The sequence below is a fragment of the Colletotrichum scovillei genome (genome assembly GCF_011075155.1).
Source record: "Colletotrichum scovillei strain TJNH1 chromosome Unknown Contig00007, whole genome shotgun sequence".
NCBI lineage: Eukaryota > Fungi > Ascomycota > Sordariomycetes > Glomerellales > Glomerellaceae > Colletotrichum > Colletotrichum scovillei.
The window spans coordinates 1,074,303-1,098,314 of record NW_023336265.1 but is presented as its reverse complement, the minus strand read 5'-3'; the positions used below and the strand labels follow the sequence as shown (position 1 = coordinate 1,098,314).

Below are 24,012 nucleotides of genomic sequence, written 5' to 3'. Positions count from 1 at the left end.
CAGTATCTGTGAGGGTCGAGCCAAGACCCGATCAGAGTTGGGATTGTCGAAGCTATCGACGGCTCGGGCGGGAAGCGAAGCCCATGTCCTTGGTCCCTTGGTCTATCAGGATCGGTACGGATACGCCTCTCCCATTACCAATTAGTAGCTCGTGGGTCTCTGGCGGGTAGAATGGGGGGGGGCATCAGGCGGACATGGCGGGATGACACCACTCTAACGAGCCGATTCGCATCTGCCATGGCATGCCGCATGGCCTATTCAGAACAGAGCATGGTACAGAGCATTTGGGCCTATTGGCGTTTGGCTAATAAGCCGATGCAAAGTAGTCGTTCCGGGCAGCCCTGTCAAATGATGGAACCCCCAAAGGCCGTGCGCAACAAGGGGACTGCGGCGTCAGCAGCGGGTAATAAACCATAAGCACAAGTTGGAGTTGACACACTACCTTACTGTGTATGTACGAAGTAGTGACGGACAAATATTGGACAAACGGGAGGAGGCTGAGCTTCCCGTCTGCGGCGACCGGCTGCTGGAAAAGGGCAAGATGAGGCGCCGCCCGTTTGAGCCCGAACAAAAAATGTGCAACGCTTCCCGAAGGATAAAAAAAGACAAAGGCAAAAGAGAAGTCCGGATGGTTACGGAGCTCAGAATGGCGAGATCAGATTAGATAAGCGTCTAGTCCCTTGCTGCGTACTGTATTACCTAAGGTACCTAAGTTGAGAAAAGGTAGGTAGGTACCACAAGGCGAGGTGAGGAAGGTGAGTGTTTGGCAGTCGCATTCTCGTGCCGGTCCGCGCCTTCCATTGGGTGGGCAGATCAAACACAAACAGCAAGAGCCGTGCCAAGACCCCTCCATGCCTTCCTTTTGCTGCTCAATCTGCTGCTCATGTTGCTTCAGTGCAAGGCACCGGCAGGCACGACATCAGATCGACCGAGCTGCAGTTGCCAGTTATGTTACCATCCCGAACCTGCCATCTTCCTGTATGGTGGCCGTGCCTGCCTGCCTGCCCTGACCTGAGTGAAGCGCCGATATACGGAACCAGAAAGTTCCACTCGCCGACCTCGAAACTTCAGACTTTCACAGTCGGGTGTGTTCGCAAACTCTCGGTCAACATCCATCGCCTCAACTCTCTGTACCGTGTTGTCTATCAAAAGGACCTACCACTAGACCGACTGACGACGGATCAGTTGCCCAACGAGCAACCCGCATTAGACGGTCATCCTTACATCCAGTCCATGTACTAACAACCATCCCTACTCAACTGCATGGGAGCCTGAAGCCAACAAGCGCCAACGCACTTGACGATCCGCCTATAACCCAAGGAACCGGACGCCAAAAACGCTGCGGGCTTGGCCGGTGGTCACACGTCCGCCGCCAAACCACAACATGTGCACAAGAACGAGATCCGTCCCCACTGCGCATGACGATGCCACTTGCTGCACGCATAAACCCTATTTCGCAACCCCGAGTTATTTCTCTCCCTCGACCATGGATGAGATAGCCTGCCATTCTCAGCCTCTTCCACATCGTGGCTCTTGTTGGCATTCAAAGTCACTGCCCTGTCCCCGTGCAAATCCGTTGTTTGTTAACTTCCAAGGCAGAGAGTGTCACTCGAAATAAACACGCCCATCACTTGCAAGTCGCGCATGCGCTTAGAGCGGGTATCCAATCTGTTGGCCAAATCTGTCATCGCAATGCCGACAACTCAAACCTTGAACCCTGCCCGCACTTCCTCTCGCGTTTGTTTCTTTGCTTTTTTTTTCTCTCTTCCTCGCCGCCCACAGATGTCGGCCGGACCAACAGCAACCCTACCCTTACCGGCTTACACACCGATCCGGCCCGGCGGTGACTGGTCGGTGGTCTCAAACCACCTCCATCGTGGACCCAACCACGCAAGTCAGCCTCCGTGGTACATCGAGACCAGAATCACGATCCCCGATGAATGCAATCCATCCTCCCGGCTCCATGTCACATCCGCACCTTGACCGCTCACGTGGTCAACTCGATGTGCCAGTCTTTTGCATGTTGTTGGTCTGAGTTAGTACGGTCTATAGCGACGATGCCACACTTTTGTCGCCACCCAGCCTCACTTCTCGCATCACGACGCCTCATCCTTTCTCTCACCGCTCAGCACATGACATATGCTGTCATCGCCTGCACGACATTTGCACCCTAGCATCGACCCCCATGGCAGCTGTGCAAGGATGCTGACGTTCTTGTGTGCTTTGATACGCTTACTCTCATGGCAGGACGCAATAACTTTATTGTATCCGTACACCCTGTCTCCTCGTGGATCGTGGTCAACCCGAGAGTTCGAGATCACAAGCTGGTCCTCCGGGCTCTATGTGGCTGGTTCACATCGTTGCCCTCCGAGCTTTGGTGGCTGGGCTCCTGCGGGGCCGTTCACCGTTGACAGCACTTCACGATGGATCCGGAGCAAGTCCCGTCTTTTCGGCGGGGCGGTAAGATTTTTTGTTTGGTAATGCACGTCTCTGGATTGGGCAATGCAAATATCAAAGTGCGAATTGTTGCAAGACGTCATCGGCTGTCGGTAGGTCTATGTATTCCAATAATGGCCAATGAGTGAGGTTGCAGAATATGTGAATCGTGATTCGCTGTTGAATCCAACATGTCTGTACACGACACTGGCAAGGTACGTTTGGCGAATCAAATTTGATATAATTCTCCCTTGAAGAGAATGAAACACTCTCAGCAGACCTCACATCCTGAAATCCACACGACGCTCATCAGGCAAAAATGATTTGTGGACTCAAATGTGTCGATGTCTCTTCGGTAGCGCACGGTAGATCTTACGTCCGACGTATTTGATGATGCCTGGAAGAGGGTTGTACTTGTAGCTTAATGGTTTTGAAGAAAGATGTTCTTGCATTTCCCTCCCACAAGTCGAGCCGCCATGTTGGACAGGAAGCGAGCCCTGCGTAAGATATTGACCTAGGTTTCTCGTCTCAAGAGCTGTGTTTTAGCTACGGTGCCTACATCTCGATAGCAGGAGGTTTAAGCGATAGTGAAAGAAATAAAAAGAGGTCAAGTCTAAGAGAATCCGTGATAGAACTCGTTTTGTATTTCTTATGGGTGCATTCTCCAACGCATGAATGACAATGAGGTTATCATAACATCGATGGTTGTCACTTCACGACGAATATAGATACGAATGAAAAAAGGTTTGGACAAGCAATTGCAGTCTCTTGTATTCATATTCCCGTAACCGATTGGTCACCTCTTCTAGCCATGCACTAGAGTGGCAGACCTCGGCACGTTAAACTTCTTCTTGTAGTGAGCGGAAGTGAGAAGCCCAGTGAAGCAACCAAGCCGTGGTTGCTCTGGTGACTTCATCGCACTCGTAAACGAAGCAAAGTGAGCAGAGTAAGCAGAATCCCAGACCAAACTTCGACCCCTTTGCGTTTGTCGCTGGTGTTGAATCCGCGTCACCCAGCACAGCCGTCATCAACCAGCAATGACGAGAAAGAAAAAATCGACTTATGCCTCAGCCCGCAGGTGTTGAACGTGCCAGCTAGGCCTCATCACACGTGTTCAACACCTGCCACTTAGGCCTCGGTTCGGATCTTCTTCCCCAACATTGTCAGGGCAGCTACGATGACCGGGATCACGCTGACCATCTCGCCCAAGCCCGCATATGCAGGAGGAATCTTGAAGTGGACAGGCTCGAACGCGCCTCCGGCAAGCAAGATCGCGAGCACATTGTACACGGCCGACCAGACAAAGTTGAACACCATGCGGTGGAAGCTGGCGCGGCTGACCTCAAGCACGAAGGGGATACCCTCGAGGCCTGCAAGGAGAACTACATCTGCAGCTCCACGAGTGACATCGCTGGCTGAAGCTGCACTGCCAAGTTGAACGCCTACATCAGCCTGGGTGACGGCCACCGCGTCGTTGGTCCCATCGCCGACAAACATGACAATCTTACCCTGTGACATTAACGAGGCAACATAGTCACGCTTCTGCGACGGGGTGCGCCGAGACGCCACATTGTGGATGCCAACTTGGGCGGCGACAGATTCAACGGCCTGAGTTTGGTCACCAGAAACCAAGTGAACGGCAATGTTTCGACGCGTGAGCTGAGCGACAACTTTTTTTGCTTCCGAACGAAGACGTGTGCGCAATCCAAATATGGCGATAGGGGTAGAGTCACTAGTGATGACGAGGATCGTCATGTTCGACTCCTGGAAACGGATGACGGAAGGCAGAGCATTGGCGTCAGTCCACGAGGGGTTTCCGGCACAGACTTTGTGGCCATTGTAGCTTGCTTCAACACCTGCGCCAGGTATAACTCGAGGGTCAGTAACCTTGACCTCGCGGGTTGCCCGTGAGGCAAGGTATTTCGCCAGGGCCGTAGACACGGGGTGGTTGTTGCCTGCCACGAGGGCTTTGGTGATGGCACGAGCCTCGTCGCGGCCGGCAAGCAGGATTTCTTCCTCGAGAACGTCAAGATCGCCCTCAGTAATAGTCCCAGTCTTGTCGAATACGACATCGCTAACCTTTCGAGCCCTCTCGGTGCACTCGGCTGATTTGATGATGACACCTCCCCTGGCGGCTATGCCACCGGCCACAACCAAGACCATAGGCACCGCAAGGCCGAGTGCGCAAGGACAAGAGACAGCTAGGACAGCAATAGCGTAGGTGATGGCAGTGGAGATCGACTTCCCAGTCGGTTCGCCATGAACTTTGACACCGATGACGGTCCAGACAACCAGGACAATGATGGCAACGGCCGTGACGACAGGCACGAACCACCCTGCGACACGATCTGCAATGTCCTGAATCCTTGGTTTGGAATTCGCTGCTTCCTCGACCAGTTCGGCAATGTCGGTAACGGTGTTCTTTCCAGGGAGACGAGTAAGTTGGGCGACCAGAGTGCCGGATCCGTTGATGGTGCCTGCGATCACAGTGTCACGCGATTTTTTGAAGACCGGGACGCTCTCACCAGTCAGCATGGACTCGTCGACCTCACTAGATCCAGTGACCACAAGGCCGTCTGTAGGGACAACCGAGTGAGGAAGAACTTTGAACTTATCGCCGTATTGGAGAAGGCGGGCGTCGATTTGAACATCCTTCCCATCTTCAATGACAACTGCAGTAGACGTCTGTAGCGAACGCAGGGACACGGCAGCAACGGCACGAATGCGTGCGTAGGCAGCAGTCAAGCGGCCAAGAAGCACAAGTGTAATCAGGAGGGTGCTCGTTTCGAAGAACTCGCGGGGATCGAGTGGCCGATCAGCCATATGAAATCCAAATCCTACAACCGAGTAGACATAGGCAGCGGTGATGCTGATGACAACCAGCATGTCCATCTCAATAGCGCCGCTGTGCACAAGAGATGATATGGCCGGTTTGTAAAAGTCGGGCACAGCTATGAGCTGAACGAAAGTCGCCAAAACACTCGAAATAATCGAGCGGGTCTTGGGTTCGAGCTTCTCACCCCAGGCGAGAACAACGACGGGAATGGTGAAAGTTGCGGCGGCGGCCGTCTTTATCAGTTGATCATACATCCTCTTTCTTCCACTTGCGATGGACGGGTCATCGCGAGGGGGAGCCAGTCCAGTCGAGTGCGGTCCTATTTTGTTGAAAAGCGTTCGAGCTCCAATAACAGCTGGGTCATAGGTGACTCTCGCGGTTCTTTTATCAATCAAGCTCACTTCGCTTATACCAATGATCGCCAGGTCAGTCAGCGCCTTAGCAGACGGGCCTGAGGCGAGAATGTCCAACGTCTGATCATCGCTCGACATTCGAGTGCAATGAAAGCCCGTCGCCCGTTCGGTGTTGCGGATGATGTCTTCGGCCTTTCCTGCAGAACCGTCAAGAGTGAACTCGGCGTTGCCCATGACAAAGTTGACTCGTACACCAGACACTCCAGGTATCCCTTTGAGGGTTCGTTCAAGTTTGTTCCCGCATCCAGAACAGGTCATGCCGTCGACAACGAGGGCAACGTGCTCGGATCCAGCATCCTTCTCGATATCCTTGTCCACGCTGCCATCAATTGCAAGGTTTCCTTTCTTGTAAGCGGATCCAGGAGCTTCAACATCGTGGCCGCTGCAGCAGTCGGACTGATCATCGCGAATAGGCTTGATGGCCATGTCATGGTCGTGCACGGCTTGCGATTTATTGCCACGTCGCTTAATTCCGTGATGGTGATGATGCTTGTGTTGGCCATGGGCATGCGCGGTCGTGTGCGCCTCGGCAGGTTCGCGGCGCTTCTTCCCGGCGGAAGACTTTACAGGAGCGGCTGCGGCTGTGACGACGGGCTTTTGCTCGCTGCAGCAGGCGGTTGGAAGACCGCGATCAAGAATGCTACGGCAAATGCAACGGGCCGATTCGAGATAGGCGCTGTACTGCTCGAAAGCCTTGGAGAGATGGGTGCTGCAAGCAGAGGCTGGATGGCGACCGTCTTTGTCATGGGAATGCTCGTGGGCACCTAGTTTCGTGAGTTATAAGCACACTTGACGATGACCAGGGTTTCATAATATACCATCGTGAGCTGTGTCATCTTCGCAGGATTTCTCGCACTCGACGGCGGCAGCAGCAATGATGCACTTCTCTGTCGTACGGTGTCAGACAAAGTACACATGACATCACGGGGAATTTCTCGTACCGTCACAGTGCTCTTCCTTGGAGGTGCAGCACTCGAGCTTGACTGAACGGCAGGTTGAGTCATCCTCGGAATCGCAAAAGGTTTCGGCATCGCAGTTCTCATCCAGGCAGTTCACATCCAGAGCATCGTCGCATGCTCCATCGCCAGCACAGCAGTCGTCAAGCCTGGGACTATCGTCATGTTCGTGACCATGGTCACTACCACTTGCAGGACCCGCGCATCCATGGTCCTTGGTAGGCTCGTCGGAGCAGCATCCCGCACCCATCGTGTTCAAATAAGGCTGATTCAATCAATAAGTCTGTTAATGAGGTGGAGGGTCATGTGAGGAGAGTGAGAAGAACGTTGAAGATGTTTGGGAGAAGAGTGATGTGCTGCCTCGAAAAAGTGTCCTGTTAGACGTCCAAAACGGGAGAGCTCCAACGCAGCTGGGGTTTTACCGGGGTTACATGCAAGAGGAAGGCGTGGTGACTTCGGCAGTGGGCATTCCCGGATCGAACGACCCCATGTCGGAAGATACCATCGCAAACATCATTCGTCCATTTCCTGCTTGGTTACTTTTTGCTGACTTTTGCCGTTTCTGAGTGTCCCGAATATGTGATCATTACGTGATGAACGTGCCAAGCTCGGGAACACGTCTTTTGAGATGGCCATCAGTAATACCCACCTCAAGCAGCGCAGTAGCATGAATCATTGCATTTCGACTGAAAAGAATCTGGCTGACGGTTTTATTTTCGGCTGAAGACCGGACGAGTTACGATGGACGGACGTTAGACAGAATATGGTGCTGATGCAAGATGAGACTTCAGATGACGCTTCGTCGGAGCATTCGAGAAAGAAGAAAGGCGTGGGAGAAAGCCATGTGCACGGAGCTCTAATATGCCACTCTCAGAAAATGAGGTTGAATGGATTAATTACTCTGAGTTCAATTGTTTGCAGCCAGAGCTTCTGGTCGCCTACAAGTTGTTTGATCGCCTCGGCTGGGGCTCCTCAAAAGGGCACTTGAAATCCACCATGTGTCTCAACTACAATTGCGTGCGATCGTACGTATAAGCAGGTTGACTACTTCTTGAACCACCGCAGTGACTTCCAGAGTAGCCTCTCACATAGTCATGAGGGAGACAACTTTGACACCATCAGAAAAACGTCTCAACATTCCAATCATTCCCCGAGCCCTGCCCGATCCTATGCTGCCGTACCGTAGGCGCCACTAGCATCATTAGATATCCAAAAACAAACAAAGTCCGCCTCCAACCCCGTCTAGTCCATAATATTTACAACATGGTATCTTGTTCTCTCCCAATAAAAACCGTTGGTATCATGCAGATGAAAGAAAATAGGTGGAAACCAAAGAAAAAACACCACCGCTCCATCATGCCAAGATTTCAAAACACCGCCGCGAAGCCGGTCCTTCTAGGACCACCGGCATCTTTTTCCTTCCCAAACGTGGTGACGCGCTCCAGAGGCGGCTGCTGCTCCTCCGCTCTAGCGGCGAGAGTGCTGCCTGGCGACCACGTCGTCGTCGGGACCGTCTGGCCTCCTCCCGTGTCGTCGTCCGACTCCTCCCACGTCGACACAGTCGACGCCGTGTCCACGCTCGTGCGCCTGTCCCGCGGCGCGTGAACACACTGGTAGAAGCCCTCGCGGCCCTTGACGGGGCGGGGAAAATTAGTGATGGAATCGTGGCTGATGCTCCGTCCGTGGTGGTTATTATGCTGCTCTGCTGCGTTGCCTCCGCCGGGGAAAAGCCAGCTGGATACCCGGGAGAATGATTTCTTCTTGCGGAGCGGGGGTCTCAGGACGAGGGGTAGTGGGGGCGGCGGCGGCGGCCGGTTGCTTTCCCTGCCGCGGCTCGGGGGTGGGGTGATGAAGGCGGCCGAGGCGTCGGCGAAGGCCATGCCGCGGTGGGGAATGTGCACTGGCGGCCGGGGTGGTGCCGTGTGAGGGCGCTCGGCCCCGGGGTTGAGGCGCTCGGCGAAAGAGGGTGCAGATGGCGGGAGGGCGGGGACCGTGGGGATGGGTTCCAGGTCTAGAATTCTTTTTGTTAGTCACAATGCACACGTGAGAAAAAAGTGCTAAATTTGGTATCGTCTAAGCTTACCGTGCGCTGTCAGTGCCATCGAATGGGCAGTCGAAGGCCGGCTGCTGGCGTAGATGCTCTGACGCTCCATGACTAGCTCGATTTCGCGCTGGAGCTTGTCGACCTCGAGCATGGCTCCGGCAATCCGTTCCTTCATCCTCTCTGCGCTCGCGCTGGATGACGTCTGAGACCGGGCCCTCGACTTTGGCGGAATCTTGGGCGGCGTATCGCTGGCCATGGTAGCGAGGGTGGATGGCGACGCAGACATCTTCCGGGGCAGATGGAACGACATGGGGGAATAGTTGGGCTCATGCGAGGGTCCGAATACATCGTCGTCGGGATTCGGCCGGACATGGACCTGAGCAGCAGGCCGCGGCGGCGGCGTAAGCATGTCAAAGTGCGGCAGAATCGGCGAGAGCTCCCTCTTGTGCACGTATATGCTGAGCTCCAGCGGTCTAAAGGAAGAAGGGCGAGGTCGCGGCATGGGACGCGGTGGCGGTGTCCGGCCGACGTGCTGGAGGTTCGAATACTGGGGGAACTGAAAGGACTCTGAATGCAGATGGCGGAAGTTGCTGGGGGCCGATATTTGTAGTCGGCGCGATGAGGAGGACGAAGAGTCTGAGCGAGATCGCTTTCTCACAGAGAACCGCTCCCGGAGCGACGCGAAACTTCTCTTCACTCCTTTCGACTTCCCCTGCGGCTGCGGACGAGGTCCGGCTGACCTTTGCATTGTTGTCCCTGCAAAAGGCGGCGGCATGGGCACGGGCTGGTTGCGGGTTACGGTGTGTGGTGGTGACAGTTTCTCAGAAATGTCAAAGGTGTCTAAGCGGAGTGTGCGTGTTAGTCCCACCGGCAGTTGGATATTTTTTGTGTGTGTATTGCTACCGGGAACCCAAAGAGCACAACTTACTTTGACGCGGCTGCTCTTCTACGGAGTCAGAAAACGGAGCGCAGCAGTTTGTGAGGGGCGAAAGCCATGTCACATAGGCGTCTGCAAGTATGCCACTCAGACCCTTCATAATACCTGGTTTACAGATAGCTTCATGCCGGACATTTGCTGGGGACGGGGGGGGTAAAAAGACAAAAAAAAACGAGAGACGGCCAGCGATTTGACAGAACGAAAGAAGGGAAGATGCAAAGAGGGCGGCAAAGTACAAGAGTGAAGAGAGCGAGCGATCCGATTGAGTTATAATGGAATGGGTACGGATGACCTTGAGGCAAGGTAAGGTAAGGTAAGGTAAGTACCTTGGTCGTGGAAGGCGAACAGTTCCGAACAGGTAGTAGGCAATTTCAAAGGAAAACCCACTTGGGGTGTGGCCGACTTGATGTCTTTTTTGTCACGCAGTCGAGGCATTTTGAATCCCAATTCCCACTTTGGGCAAGAGATTTGAACAAGTGCTTTGCTTCATAGGCCCAGCTGAGAAGAAGATGGAGGGACATGGAGGGGACATGGGCCTAGCAGTTGTCGGCGAGGTGTGCAGTCAAGATGCAGACGGACCGTTCTGATAGGCCGGGGTTGCAGAACGGGCCAGACACGGCCGGCCAACCGGCGCTTAGGAAGCTGGGGTCTTGTCGGATTCGGATGGCTGGCGGCACACCACCATCCTGCACCAGATTGCAGGGCTCCACCACTCGTGTAAGATGAAGACGATGGCTCAGCGAGTCGATGTCTCACCTCTGCCTTGCTCTGGGTTGCTGGACTGCCCAGCTTGACCAGCAGTTGCTTGCCACAAGTGAGGGCTCCAGAGGGCTAACCAGAGGGGGTGGAGGGGACGGAGGCAACGAGGGTCTCGTGCCAGTCATGAACTGTCATGCTGCGATACATCATACCTTACCCGTCACCGCCCCTTGTCATCTCTTGGGGCGCCGGGCCCACGAACACCTTTGTCGAATATTATTGACAAACAGGGCAACGGGCTGAAGCCTGGGAAGTGAAGGGTAATTCGACGCCGTGTGTGCGTGTTTCCAGTCGGGCAATTAATAAGGCCCTGCGACCAATCACTGGACGATGGCTGACTGTCTATCCAAACAGAAACCAATAAACCTAGCCTAGTCGCTCAGTGACATGTTCCAACCTGAGCGAACGGGAAGCAATGAGAAATCATTGTTGCATGCAAGGCACCGCGGGTGGCACGGAGGGTAACGCGGGAAGCCTATGTGCGGATTTGGGGATGTGCTGTGCCGTCACAGTTCCCATCGTCGCTCAGCATGTCTCCGGTTTAATACTGCAGGACGCCATCGCCGTTGGATGGTTGTACGGGGAGGGCGAAGCCGATGGGCTGGCCGACGGATGGCGACTGTGGACAATATGCAGGTAAGGTAAACAAGAGAGGGTGTTGACTTCTGGTTCTGTCCCGCTCCGCTTTGCATTTGCCCCAGTCCTTGCGAGTTACCCCTCTCGATTTTCTCTGGATCTAATAAAAGCCTCTCGGGCAATCAGCATCGCTTGACGACTGTCGCGATGATTATGACTGTGGTGGTTGCAGGACCCAGCCGGATCGTGAGAAAAGAAGTCTCCGGCGGGTGATGACTCGAGACTAGCAAAATAGTGTCGGGAAGCCGTTGCTGGGAACTGTGGCGGAGTCCCTCGTCATCGTTTGGTCTGAAGAAAACTGGTGGACGAGAGACTTTGGCAGAGTTGCTCGTGTTACTCTAGCGCAAACAGAATGTCTCGGGCGAGCCGCCACAGTGGAAAGAGGAAAAGAGGAGATTCGGTAAGTGTCTTGCTGATGTAAGATAGCTGACATAAGATGGATGGCATCAGACTGAGGTGTGGAGTCAAAAGGCTGCACGTGATATGGCGGGTGACTAAGGCAGCTCGACCGTTTGAACCTGCGTTCCTGCCTGTGATGCAGAGCAGCTTTGAGTTTGGGTGTGGTCAAAGCGCCTTCCACCTGGGCTGACGGGCTTATCGATAACGGGTGTCGGAGAAAGAGATTACCGAATTTCTATCAATGGACGGGAATTGGGCCTAATGGGTGGAGGGGACGGACCTTAACCCCTGCACGGATTTTTGGACCAGAAGTGAACACCTGGCTTGCTTGCTGGTCACTTTTTGTTCAAAGACCCAGCCCACGACCGCCGCTCTCACGGTCAAACTCCCGCTCATCCAACAAAAACTGATCGAGCAGTCAGACTTCCTTCCCAATTGTCGCCGGACTCCTCCAATCCCGCCGACAACCTTGGCAGAGAACATTCAGAGTTCTTCCTCGCGTCTTTCCAAAACACTGGTTGCCTTCGAGCACTAGCCCACATTCAAAGATGTCGATGCCAATGCCCGGCCCCATGGGCCCTATGCAGATGGGCCCCAACGGCCAGCCCATGCCTTCGCCTGAGCAGATCGCGGCCATGCGCAGACAAATAGAGGCTGATGCCCAAAAGGCCGGCATGAGTGTCCCGGATTTCCTCAACCACCTCCGACAGCAGGCCATGCAGCAGCAGCAGATGGCCATGCGTCAGCAGCAGCAACAACAGCAGCAGCAGCAACAGGGCGGCGAAGGTGGAGAGGGTGGCCATGATCACGCTCACGATCACGATCATGACCACGAGGGTCATCAGCACCCTCACTCTCATCAGCACCAGCAGCAGCAGCCGCAGCAGGGCCAGCCGCAGCCTATTAGGCCTGGCCCGCCCAATCCTGTTGCGCTTGCGCTGGCCAGCTTCCTGCGCGCGCAGGATCTGAAGCCCCGTACCTGTATTCTCAATGGCGAGCGCAAGGACATGTTCAAGGGTAAGTACTGAGTAATCGTAATCCGTCACATTCGAGCTGATTCTAACGTTCGACTTACAGTCAAGCGTGCGCTCCGCGCTCTCCAGTCCCCCGCCTACGAGAAGGCGCGCAAGAAGAACCCCGAGTTGCCCGAGATCACCGATCGCGCGTCTCTCGAGAACACCTTTAAGCTTCTTCCCATGTCGATGCTTGCCCTGCGCGTCACCAAGACCGACCCTCACGAAGGCCACGACCACGGCCCGAAGAAGACGAAGCGCATCAAGGGTCTCTGGACCGTCCGCATCGAGCCTCAACAAGAGGCCAAGGAAGAGATGTACTACGCGTGGTTCTGGGAGGGCAGCCAGGTTAAGCGCAAGCTGTACTCCATCCTCGCCCTCGTGCTCATCTTCATCGTTGTCTGCTACCCCCTATGGCCCCTCAAGCTTCGTCTCGGCGTCTACTACCTCAGTTGGGGATTCTTGGGCTTGCTCGGCCTGTTCTTCCTCATGGCCATCTTCCGTGTCATTCTCTTCTGCATCACCTACTTTGTCGCATCACCCGGCCTTTGGCTGTTCCCCAACCTGTGGGAGGACGTCTCGTTCATGGACAGCTTCAAGCCCGTCTGGGCTTGGCACGACGTAAGTGACACTTCCCCCGTGTGATCAACGTCACTGAACAATAACTAACAAACAATAGACTGCTCCCAAGAAGGGCAAGAAGAAGAAGGCCTCATCCACCGGCGCCTCGAGCGCCGGCGGTACCTTCGCCGCATCCACTGGCCAGCCCCTCCCGGCTTCCGCGACCACAACAGCTACGGAGACGCAGATTGCATCCCAGCCCGCGCAACGCCCCGGCTACGTCGCGCCGGCTGTGGAGGAGCTCGGTGATGATGAGGAGTAGATGCATTTTCGAGGTGGACAGTTTCGCATCAAACAGGCGTTGGGGATTTTTATTAGCTGAAAGAAGGACTGTACGAGTAGAATACCCATCGTCCAAACTAGCTGACGCGTGGGTTTGGGAAGGACAGAGACGATCTCGGTACATAGCATTTTGGTCACTTTGGCTCTCCTAAGTTAACTCAATGAATGATTAAAAGCTAAATCGGCCCTCCACAGTCGTATCACGAGACATTTTCGTCTAGTATCATCACGCATTAAAGCTGAACAATCATAGCGCAGCAGGAATTACTGATTACTAGTATACTTGTATGCTTATATGCTTTTTACATGCTCAACACCACGCGATCCTCCTACTGGACCGAACCCTCAGAGCGCTCGTAGTACCAAACAGCACCAGGCGTGGTCGCGCAGTTCGTCACGCGCCCGCCATTAGCGTCAGCCGCGACGGGCACGGCGTCCCCGCGCTGGGGCTTGCCGTGGACGTGGAAGTAGTACCAGGCCTCGGTGAGCTGTGTGTACCCGTTGTCGAGCGAGCCCTTGCCGGCCTCGGTGGCGTTGTACCGGGGTCCGTAGCAGCCCAGGTAAGGGACGGCGCCGTGGCCCTCCTTGAGGGCGGCCTGGAGGTCCGAGAGGGAGTAGGCGGTGCTGTTGGAGGGGCGGATGTCCTTGGCGGCGAGCCACTTCCAGGTCGGGGTTTCTTGGTAGTAGTGGACGGCGGTCTCGAGGAAGTCGACGACCTCTTCGTGTTCTTGGTACTTGGGGCCGTAGCATTCCACGTCAAAGGTGCTGAAGCAGGTTGCGTGCTTGGAGAACTCGTGGGCCCAGAGGACCCAGTTGGGGGTGTACTGGGCGATCCAGAACCTAAAATACGGTGAGTTTTTTAAGATTACGTTTCTCTCTGAATGGGCGAGGGTTTTGTTCGTGAACGAGGGCACCTACTTCTTCATGTACTCGAGAAGATCAAACCTCTCAAAGGGCTTGACAAACTCATCCAGGGAGACGCCGGTCCAGGCGGGGACCGGGGTGCCGTCCGCCTTTCCGGTGGTGGTGTTGGGCGAAGGGGCCGGGTCGTACTGACGGCTGAGATCGCAGTACTGGGTGTACGAGCCGTTGCAGAAGTCGGGCCACAGGCCGTGGATGCCCCACGCGTCGGCGGGCAGCTTTTGGCCCTCGGCTTCAAGACCGGTGTGGGTGTTCCAAAACTGCGTCGCGAGCTATTGTCCACCACAAAATTTCTCAGTTAATTCACCAATATATTTAAGATAGACAGAATTCATTCATACCACCAAGCCTCCGTACGTCTCAACGCAGCAAGTGTCGACCTTGTCGGGGTTTGCGCCGCAAGAGCAAGACAGAATGGGTTCGACTGTGAGGCGTGAGGCGTCAGTTGATGTCCTAAGGTCCTCAATGGCTCACCGAGGTCTTACCGAGAGCGCAGGTGTGGTTGGCGGTGGTCAGTCCCGGGTAAAGGCCGGCAGCGGCCGTGCGCAACAGGCCAGCGACCGCAAGGAGTCCAATTGTTCGAGACATGTTTTCGAGTTTGTAGATTACAATTCTCTCTCACAAAAATTGGCGAAGACCGGAAACAGGGAGGGACAACGACACAAACAATGGTTGTGACCAACTTGCGCAGCTTCGCGACACTTTATATTTACAGTCTCCTCTCTATCTATCTTTCCAGCTGGGGCAGCATGGTGGGAAAAAAAAAAGGTTCCAATCTCCACACGGGAAGCGATGTTGGCAATGCTCTTGACTTGAAAAGGAAGCTGGCCAACAGTTAAAAGTGCTTGTCAGGTCTTGTCAGCCGTCGTTGCCGTCGACGGACTGGGGCCCATTTGTGGGGGGTAGCACTCCCACCTGCTCGAGATACGGGACGTGAGAGGTCAATTGGAGCGCGGGGCGATAATCGGGAGAGTGGTTTGCAGTAGCGCCAATGCGATTCGACAAGGCGTGTGTTGACTGTCGCGGTGTGTCTGTCTGTTTAGCAAGGGGAATCGTCCGCGATGGCAACTTTTTTGGGAAGTGTGGCCGTTGACTACGGCGAGCTCCGAGGATAAGGAGATTGATAAAGTCCAACACATGCCTGTCTGCTTCCTGCCCGTCAACCTTGAACTGCGAAGCCGAGTTCCTGGGACGTGACGGGATGCACTCGCACTTTCCCTTCAGGTCCTGACGGACGGTCGACCTCGCTTAGCCATGGCTATGGGGCCGGGGCAAGAGCGGAGGGCTGTGAAGATCCTTGATGATTCGATGACAGCAACTAGCAGGAGGTGATGAAGAACCTTCTTGGCTTTACAGAAACCTTGAGATGGAAACATCCCTACCTTACCCTGTGTTGCCTGAGTCTTGTCTTCGCGGTAAGTGGCGGTGCACCGTGACGGCAACTGTGGCGTAAGCTGGTCTTTCCAGGTCCTCAATTTTGGCAGGACCAGGGCGCCGGGGAACACGTGCACAATGGGCCTGAGGAAGCTCCCGCACAGGCCACCCACAGTCACGGGGAGCCACAGCAGGTGCTGTCGTTTCACACCTTCCCGCTTCATTCTCAAGGTTGAGTCTGTCTGGCAATAACGTCCCAGGGAGCAAATTTTCAACTACACGCTTCCTCTTCATCCTCTGGATGCCATCAAACACACCATCTCATTGTCGCACATCTTCTCCCATTGTCTGCGTTGTATTCAACTCACTTTTCCGTCGCCATTGCCCGCGATTGTAAGACCACGATTCGACCACCTGTTCCTCGTCAGCTACCTCGTTCATTAAGCTCCGCATTGTATCTCATCATATCCGCCGACAGCTGAACACCATTGTAAGTTATCTTTATCCCTCACGTTCCTGTAAACGAGAAACTTTCTATCCCGCGTGTCTGCGTCTGAATACACCCCGATTGGCATCAGACAGGCACCACAGCTTGGCTCATGCTGTGATTCACTCACACGACCTCACTCTCATGCCGACGATTCACTTCTGTGAACGACGACATCGTTATAAACAGTCTCCCTCTCATCACCTGGTCACTCATCTCCCCGTTTCCTTTAATGCACCCTTGCTTGATGACATTCTTGAGTGGCTGTCACGAATCGGAGTTTTTTCTTCAGCTCGACTAACACCATCTAGGTCGATCCACATCACCGTACAGGCCAGGATGTCAACCGATGCGCCGGTCGCCGCTTCGAATGGCATCCCCGAGGTTGCCACTCCGGAGGCCAAGCAAGAGCCCACGGAGGAGCAGGAGATGCCGTTCTCATGGCTGTAGGTAATGGCATTGGTGTCACAAGCACATTGATCTAACAACTCCTAGTCAGCCGCACTCAACGTTCGCCATCGTCCTCGTCGGAACCGAACAGAAGCCGTTTGGCCTTCAGAGAGACTTCTTGTGTGCCAAATCAAAATACTACCATGATTACTTCAAAGAACAGAACGCGGCCTCCGAGGCCATCGAGAATGTGGTGAAGCTCCCACAGTACACACCGGAGGTCTTCGGCTTGGCTCAGCTGTTTCTCTTCACTGGAGTAGTCTCAGAGGATGCAGGGTCGTTCCCGTCCTATGAGGCACTTGTTGGTGTGTGGAAGTTGGGTCACGAACTGGGTATCGATGGTCTCTGCGATACGAGTCTTGACGCAATGAAAGAGTGCAGACGTCTCACTCAGAATATCCCCGCCACTCCCCTTCTTGTCCAGGTTTGGAAGGACACCCCTGAGGGCTCAACTATTCGGAAGCTCCTCCTCTCGTGGGCGGCAGAGTATATGCGCTCATCCGACAAGAAGGCCGAGTTTGCCAAGTCTCTCCCTCAGGAGGTTCTGAGCGAGCTGGTCGTGACCATGAGTTCACTCGAGAACCTGCCTACGCCCCCTGCAGCAGCCGACACTGCGTCCGCCGAGCCCACCCCTAGAAAAAGTGTGCACTATCTGGAGGAGGACAGTGAAGAGGAACAAGAACACATGTCCAAGAAGAACAGGCGGGCCTCTGCGCCGTTACCGGCGTCCCAGAATAGAGACAAGGCGTTTTCCCGCGCGCCACCTCCCCCGGTCCGCAAGGCGGCGGCTGTAGCGGCGGCAGCATCGGCACCTCGTCAAAAGCCCGTCGTCCAAAAACGACGCAGCATTGTTACGGGGCCAAGTGGCGAAATCACGACCTCTCAAAAGGTCGAGTTCTGTTCCGATCTTCTTGATAGAATGCTATCGGGACCTGGTATGTCATGTCTTGGCGAACCCTTACATGTAGTCACACAAGCTGACCTCTTACAGGTTTTTGGACGAGACTGGTTGGGCCATTCAAGGAACCTGTCGATCCTGCCGAGGATGGTGTACCCGATTACTTTGAGAAGGTGAAGAAACCAATGGACCTAAACACAGTCAAGCTCAAGATGTCGCAACACCAGTACCAGACAGAAGACGAGTTTGCGGCCGACGTGCGCCAGATTTTCGAAAACTGCTACACGTACTGGAAAAAGGGCGATCCCATGTGGGCGGCATGTGAGAAGTTCCAGCGAACATTTGAGGACAAGTATGCCCAAATGCACAAGAACATCTCCAAAATGCTGCGCGAGCCGGTCGACTAGACTGTTCTCGTCAACATGATTCTCCAGCCGGTGGTACTTTTTATGATATGGATTGGGGGTTTGCGTGTATAATATTTCACGAGAAGACGGACGGTGGTTTTCTTGGAACGCGCTGCTGAGGTTAATTTTAATGGGGGAGCGCGATAAGAACGTGCTATATAGTGTGTATCGTTAGGAGCAAGGTGCAAGGAATTGGGGAGGAGGAGTGGAATTGGTTTCGAGGAGGATAATACCCAGACCGGCCTCGAGCAGCGCAAGACAGACAGACCTAGCTATGCCATATCACATGTATTCGTACGCAACCTGAGGTAGAAAGACACACTAGCGACATGACTGATGCAAAGCTGGAAGCTTGCCGCCCTGTTCAATCTCATGTGTCCACGTGCCAACGTGGCAGCAATGTTCACGTCTCCACTACACTCTGTCGATTGCGAGGTGAACCTTGCTGCCACTTTATTTTCATCGCCAGCCGCCCATGTCGCGGTTCGTGTCGTTTGGCCAGATCTGTCCACTTTGTCCACTTGTCAAAGTAGTCTGTAACGAAAAAAGGTATATCGTTCTCCCATATGGTGTGTCCCTGATGGTGTCATGAAAGTTGGGCACTGATAATCGAGGGAATTATTCTGATTTAGATCCCAACAAAACGTTTGGGCTTGCAATAGTGGCAGTCCCAGAGTCCATTACTCATTCCATCCGAATCGTTGATTCAATACACTTTCTGGTCCCATCCATCCATGAGGTATTTTTTGTAGTTCCCCCGAAGATTAAAAAAAAGGAGGCGTCTGGCGTCTCTCCCTCCCGCCGGCGCGGCTGAGGCTCTTGCGAGAGAAACATCGTACGCTATTGTTGCATACCATTACCGGCAGGCTGGGCTGGGCAGGGCAGCGGGCGAACCAGACCTCGCATTAGCTGCCTCAGCTGCTACTACTATTTTGTACCCTTTAAGTACGTCTTAGCCCGCCTGATGCATCGGACCGAATATCCACGGCGCCGGCACCTGGATTCGCGTGGGGAAGGGGACGTTAGTCTCGGCGTTACCTCTACGTCAGGTGGCAGCTAGTCTCGGTCTCTGTTTCTTCTGTGAGTTTGTGGAAAGGTAGTCTGGTGGGTTGGGTAGGTAGGTGTGCGCGAGTCGAGTCAAGGAATCCAAATCATTTATTTGGGTTGGGGTTTTTTTGATGGGGCTCTTCAGGTTTTAGTGAGGGACTGCAGAGTCTAGGCCATTTGATTGCGGTCTACGGTTTTACCCCAGTTCCCACCTCGCCACTTTTTTTTTGTCCCCTTTTTTTTGTGTTCTCCAGACTCCAGACTCCAGGTTTCTGCGTCGTCGCCTTCTGCAGTCTGGAGGAGGAGTCTGGAGAATTGGGAATACTGGAGCTCCTAAAACCCCAGGATCGACAGACGTGAAGCAAGAAGAGTCCCATCATCCCCCGCATGACCCAAATGTCTCTTCAGCGGGGAGGGCCAATTTCGAGGGCCATGATCTTATCACATGATGCAATGGCACCATTGAGGTTTTTTTTTCTCGTTGTTTCTTGGTATTCTCACATGGGAGGACTGTTTGGTGGAGCGGTCCCCATCTGCCAAGAGAGGTTGTTTGATAGAGAATCCTCACAACTCGGTGTTACAGAGAGAAATACAGACATATTGCAGGCTGTCTGATGTGATACGCACACAACATGGCACGATCCTTCGGAGAGATGTCCGGTGGGAGCCCTGTTAAAGCCTCATTGCCTTCACAGTAGAGGTGCGGCGTATAGGATTCGGCCGAGTCTCTGCTGCTCATTCCCAACGCTTTCATAAACATTTCGTGTGTAACCGTATTACCCTCAATAAGTTTTTCATCAATAACGCCATCATCACACCGCAAGCGAAATAAAAACACCAAAGGGAAAAAAGCCTCAACAGTCATACATGATACATGATACATGCCCGTTAACCTACAACCACCGAACCGAAAACCCACTCACAGAGCAACCCAATAATTCCAGAGACTACTGTGAAGTAGACTAGACCGTCTCTTCTTCTTTTTTTGCGAGATAGTACCCGTAGCGCCATGCTAGATCCGGACAGGGCGAGCCAATCGTCCCCCCCGCGCGTCCCCCAACCCTCCCCCAGTCCCCGCGTCAACAGTTGGAACCGTCGATATACTCGCTGAATTTGCGGTACAGAGTACCCGCCCCTCCACTGGGTAACTCTCTGACCGCGCGCGGAGAATGTCTCGTCTCCACGCGAGCTTATGTTTTTTGGGTGCTTCCCCCGCACGCAGCGCCCACTCTTTTACCCCAAACCCCAAACTTGCTGTGGACATCTTCCCTCTGCGGGCAAAAAAGCTGGAACCTTTCAACCTCTCGACCTCTTGGCCCATGGGGATTCGAACTAGCGGCGTGGGCCGCCGTGCCCGCCCACCTCCCGCGACGCTTCTTCTGTCAAGCTTCTGCGGCGTCTCTCGGCCTTTTTATCTTTAGCTCCCTGCCACCCCCCCCTGGCCGGTTTCCCATTCTTTCGCGTGCTTGGCTGCTGCTGCTGCCCAGGCTGAGATAAGGCATGTTGGCGGCTGTCTTGCCGCGTTGCTATTGGAAATACATTTGCAGCTTGAACAGAAAAAGCTATGCCTCAAGTGCCGGGGTACCACAAAGCCGTGGGTACGAAGCCCGGAAAGAAGCGCGAAGCTGGGACTGCTTGGGCCTGAGAGAGAGTTGCGGGCTCTTTCCTCTTTTGCCTCAGTTCGCTACCACTTCCACTACCGCTACCGCTACCGTGTGCCTGCCCCGGGTGATCAACATCGTGGTCTCGCATCTAGAAGGCCGTCAAGAAGACGACTAAAGAGCTTGCAGGTTGTCAGTTTGTCTCCAAGGAAGGCTGGAGCACTCGAGGGTTCGTGCGCTCCGAAGGTTAGCTGTGTTGATCAGCGCATCACTTGCTTTAGCTACCTAGCCCCGGCCACACATTCGATGGCAGTGGCTTTCTGCTAAGCACAGAGACTACCGAGTTGATCGATGAAGCTTGTTCTGGTGTTTGAGCGAGATCTCTGCCGTCGGGGTGGTGTGGATCTCACCCCCCTTCTCGCATGCCGCGAAGGTTGTCTGCAATATACAGAGTACAGTACGTAGACTTGGGTTGTTCAGTAGTGCGCATGGGAAAACGTGCCAACGTTGGGAACATTCCGTAGTAGGCCCCAAGGGCGAAAAGAGAGTCGAGGTCAGAGTGGTATGCGACTAGTTCGGACCAGGAAAAACTCCACCTTAACCACGACGTCGGATCCAGCCAGGCCTAGTCGCTCAGTCTACGGCCTATGGTGTCCCCCCGGCCAAGTGGCGTGGATGATGGGCACGACGGTTTCGCCGAGTTGGAGGTTTCCCATATTCTCTCTAGCTTCGGCTAGTTCTCCGCATCATCGTGGTCGCGTCGTAACCCCATGGGCCCTTGGGTCTGGGGGGAGGGGCTCACTCTCACACTCACACACCCCCGGCCGGGGATTTCATGAGTATATATGAATGCGACAAGCCGCACCGAGATGAAGGAAGAAGAATTTCTCCATCAGGCGACAGGGAACTTCCTGAGCAGTAAAGCATCTGACTCTTCTCACTCTCAAACATATACACTCGCGATTCTAGCGGGGGTTTTCTGAGTGCAATCTCGTCTCATCTATATATCATCTCATCTCCCTCTTCTTTCTTTCTTTCTTCCTCCTCCCACTCTACCAACAACCGTCCAACACTTCCCGACTCCGCTCACCACATCCTCCACAATGTTCGGCAAGAGACAGGAGCCAGACGTCAATGAGGTCCTCGAGCAGCGCCGGCCCAGCACGGCCGAGGCGACGGCGCAACAGCACCGCAAGAACGTCTCCAACAAGGGCTTGACCGGCGCGTCGGCCCTGACCGTCAAGCAGTCCATCGTGCCCATTACCTTGGTCACCGTCCTCTTCTTCCTCTGGGGTTTCGCTGTAAGTCATAGTCCTCTGACGTCAAATATCCAACATACTGACAATCCCATGTCCAGTACGGCCTCCTCGACGTCCTCAACTCAAAGTTCCAAATCGCCCTCAACATCACCGCCGCAAAGGCCGGCGGTCTCCAGGGCGCCTACTTCGGCGCCTACTTCATCGGCCCCCTGACCTACTCCGGCTGGATCGTCCGCAAGTTCGGCTACCGCTGGACCTTCATCACCGGCCTCTGCATCTACGGCGTCGGCGCCCTCATGTTCTGGCCCTCCGCCGTCTACCGCTCCTTCCCCGGCTTCTGCGGCTCCCTCTTCATCGTCGGCTCCGGCCTCTCCACCCTCGAGACCTCGGCCAACCCCTTCATCGCCACCTGCGGCCCGCCCCGCCTCTCCGAGTTCCGCCTCGAGCTCTCCCAGTCCTTCCAGGCCGTCGGCTCCGTCATCGCCCCGCTCCTCGCCGCCCGCGTCTTCTTCTCCCACACCGAGCCCAACGACCTGTCCAAGGTGCAGTGGACCTACCTCGGCATCGCCGCCTTCGTCTTCCTCCTCGCCGTCGTCTTCTTCGTCGTCCCGCTCCCCGAGATCACCGACAGCGACATGGCCCTCCAGGCCGAGATGGTCGCCGGCGAGGAGGGCCACGACGACAAGCCCCTCCGCAAGCAGTACCGCCTCTTCTTCGGCGTCGCCGCCCAGTTCTGCTACGTCGGCGCCCAGGTCGCCGTCGCCTCCCAGTTCATCTCCTACGCCGTCGAGTCCGCCGGCCTGACCCACTCCGAGGCCAGCGACCGCTACGCCATCGGCCAGGGCCTGTTTGCTATCGGTCGTTTCGCCGCCGCCGGACTCATGATGGTCATCAAGCCCCGTCTCGTCCTCATGGTCTTCATGACCGGTATCATGATCTTCATCGCCTTGGCCATCGGCATCAAGGGCGAGGGCGGCATCGCCATGCTCTCCCTCGTGCTCTTCTTCGAGTCGTGCATCTTCCCCACCATCTTCACCACCGCCATCCGCGGTCTCGGCAGACACACCAAGCGCGGTAGCTCCTGGATCGTCGCGTCCGTTTGTGTAAGTTTTCTCTCATCACCCACAAGTTTCTGTACTCCTCCCGAGACATTGTTGCTAATTCCTTTCATAGGGTGGTGCCCTCTTCCCCAGTCTCACTGGTCTCGTCGCCGACACCAAGGGATACCACATCTCCATGGTCGTGCCCCTCGCCGGCTTCGTCGTCTCCCTCGCCTACCCCATCTTCCTCAACACCGTCTGGAAGAAGGACCTCGACAGCTTCAGCGCCTCAAAGATTGGAAACACGGACGAGCACGGCGTCATTGGCGACCCGGCCAGAGACGACGCCTTCGGCGACAAGGCCGCCTCCAAGCACTTGGAGTCATAAAGGCCTTCTTCTCCTCTCCTCTCGATACCCACCCCATCCTCTAAATCATTACCACCTGGGATGAAATGAATGAAACGAATTTGGTGTAGATAATAAACAAACACATCGGTCACGACGGATAGAAGAGAACTTGTATATACCCGTACCTTTAATTAAAGTTTCTCCTACTTTCACTTTGCTGTCTCTTTCGATATCGGTGAATACCGCGCTTTTCTGCTTTGCGACATGTTTTTTTAAATGAGGATGTGGGGAATCGGGATCAGTTAACCAGATATCAGTCTGAAGCTCAGTAGACACGGATAGTCTTCTCAAAAATATTCCCAAGATACATGAGAAAACTCAGCTTAACCATGTGTCCACGCCATGAATCATGGTTTGGAAGTAAAGTAGGCAGTCTACTATGGCAGTGTCTCCTCGGCCCCCTGCTTCCCAAAGTATACCGGTGAGAATCTGGTCGATATTCATCACGGATTCCTCGTCGCCCTAAGGGCACTGTAGGCTGAGTACCTTGATGGGCCTCAACCTTCAGATGAATGGCAAACCCTGAGGAAGGAAGCCTATATACCCCCCCTCAAGTCCATTCCCGTCACCAACGGCAGCAGGCGCCTCAGCAGGCTTGCGAGGTCAGGTCAAAACTGCCGTTTGGCGGGATGGTTAAGGGCGAGCCTGTTCAACTGGCTTAGCCTACACCGGGTTCGAGGTTCGAGTCCCAGCTTGAGCACCAGAGATGTAGCCCCCAGTTCAGCACCGGGGTGAACTCTTTTGATTTTTGGTTTTTCTCTTTTCCCCCCCGCGATAGTACAAGCCA

At 54.6% G+C, this 24,012-nt stretch overlaps 6 protein-coding genes across 6 annotated transcripts; 3 read left to right on the top strand and 3 right to left on the bottom strand.

Moving 5' to 3' along the window:
• Window positions 1-3,564: 3,564 nt before the first annotated feature.
• HER10_EVM0008870 (copper-transporting P-type ATPase) lies at window positions 3,565-6,891 on the bottom strand (the record flags this gene model as incomplete). The annotated part of the gene is made up of 3 exons (XM_035478378.1): window positions 3,565-6,449; window positions 6,504-6,572; window positions 6,627-6,891. The coding sequence occupies 3 exons, from the start codon at window positions 6,889-6,891 to the stop codon at window positions 3,565-3,567; spliced, it is 3,219 nt and encodes a 1,072-aa protein (XP_035331692.1).
• Window positions 6,892-7,568: 677 nt separating this feature from the next.
• Window positions 7,569-10,109, bottom strand: HER10_EVM0003703 (uncharacterized protein). The gene is made up of 3 exons (XM_035473368.1): window positions 9,614-10,109; window positions 8,725-9,525; window positions 7,569-8,652 (listed from the first exon to the last, which is right to left on the bottom strand). The coding sequence occupies exons 1-3, from the start codon at window positions 9,720-9,722 to the stop codon at window positions 8,009-8,011; spliced, it is 1,554 nt and encodes a 517-aa protein (XP_035331370.1). The 5' UTR covers window positions 9,723-10,109; the 3' UTR covers window positions 7,569-8,008.
• A 1,623-nt stretch (window positions 10,110-11,732) lies between these two features.
• HER10_EVM0013427 (Sec62 family protein translocation protein) lies at window positions 11,733-13,476 on the top strand. Its single transcript, XM_035482784.1, has 3 exons — window positions 11,733-12,433; window positions 12,494-13,050; window positions 13,109-13,476. The coding sequence occupies exons 1-3, from the start codon at window positions 11,965-11,967 to the stop codon at window positions 13,310-13,312; spliced, it is 1,230 nt and encodes a 409-aa protein (XP_035331986.1). The 5' UTR covers window positions 11,733-11,964; the 3' UTR covers window positions 13,313-13,476.
• Window positions 13,477-13,661: 185 nt separating this feature from the next.
• Window positions 13,662-14,841, bottom strand: HER10_EVM0000600 (ribonuclease T2 family protein; the record flags this gene model as incomplete). Its single annotated transcript, XM_035470374.1, has 4 exons — window positions 13,662-14,172; window positions 14,251-14,525; window positions 14,595-14,677; window positions 14,739-14,841. 4 exons carry the CDS (start codon window positions 14,839-14,841, stop codon window positions 13,662-13,664), a joined length of 972 nt encoding a protein of 323 aa, XP_035331157.1.
• Window positions 14,842-15,613: 772 nt separating this feature from the next.
• On the top strand, window positions 15,614-18,095 carry HER10_EVM0005794 (uncharacterized protein). Its single transcript, XM_035475398.1, has 3 exons — window positions 15,614-16,560; window positions 16,610-17,499; window positions 17,556-18,095. Exons 1-3 carry the CDS (start codon window positions 16,454-16,456, stop codon window positions 17,867-17,869), a joined length of 1,311 nt encoding a protein of 436 aa, XP_035331496.1. The 5' UTR covers window positions 15,614-16,453; the 3' UTR covers window positions 17,870-18,095.
• Window positions 18,096-21,428: 3,333 nt separating this feature from the next.
• On the top strand, window positions 21,429-23,204 carry HER10_EVM0007223 (glucose/galactose transporter; the record flags this gene model as incomplete). The annotated part of the gene is made up of 3 exons (XM_035476785.1): window positions 21,429-21,818; window positions 21,875-22,879; window positions 22,950-23,204. Exons 1-3 carry the CDS (start codon window positions 21,621-21,623, stop codon window positions 23,202-23,204), a joined length of 1,458 nt encoding a protein of 485 aa, XP_035331581.1. The 5' UTR covers window positions 21,429-21,620.
• Between the last annotated feature and the right edge of the window lie 808 nt (window positions 23,205-24,012).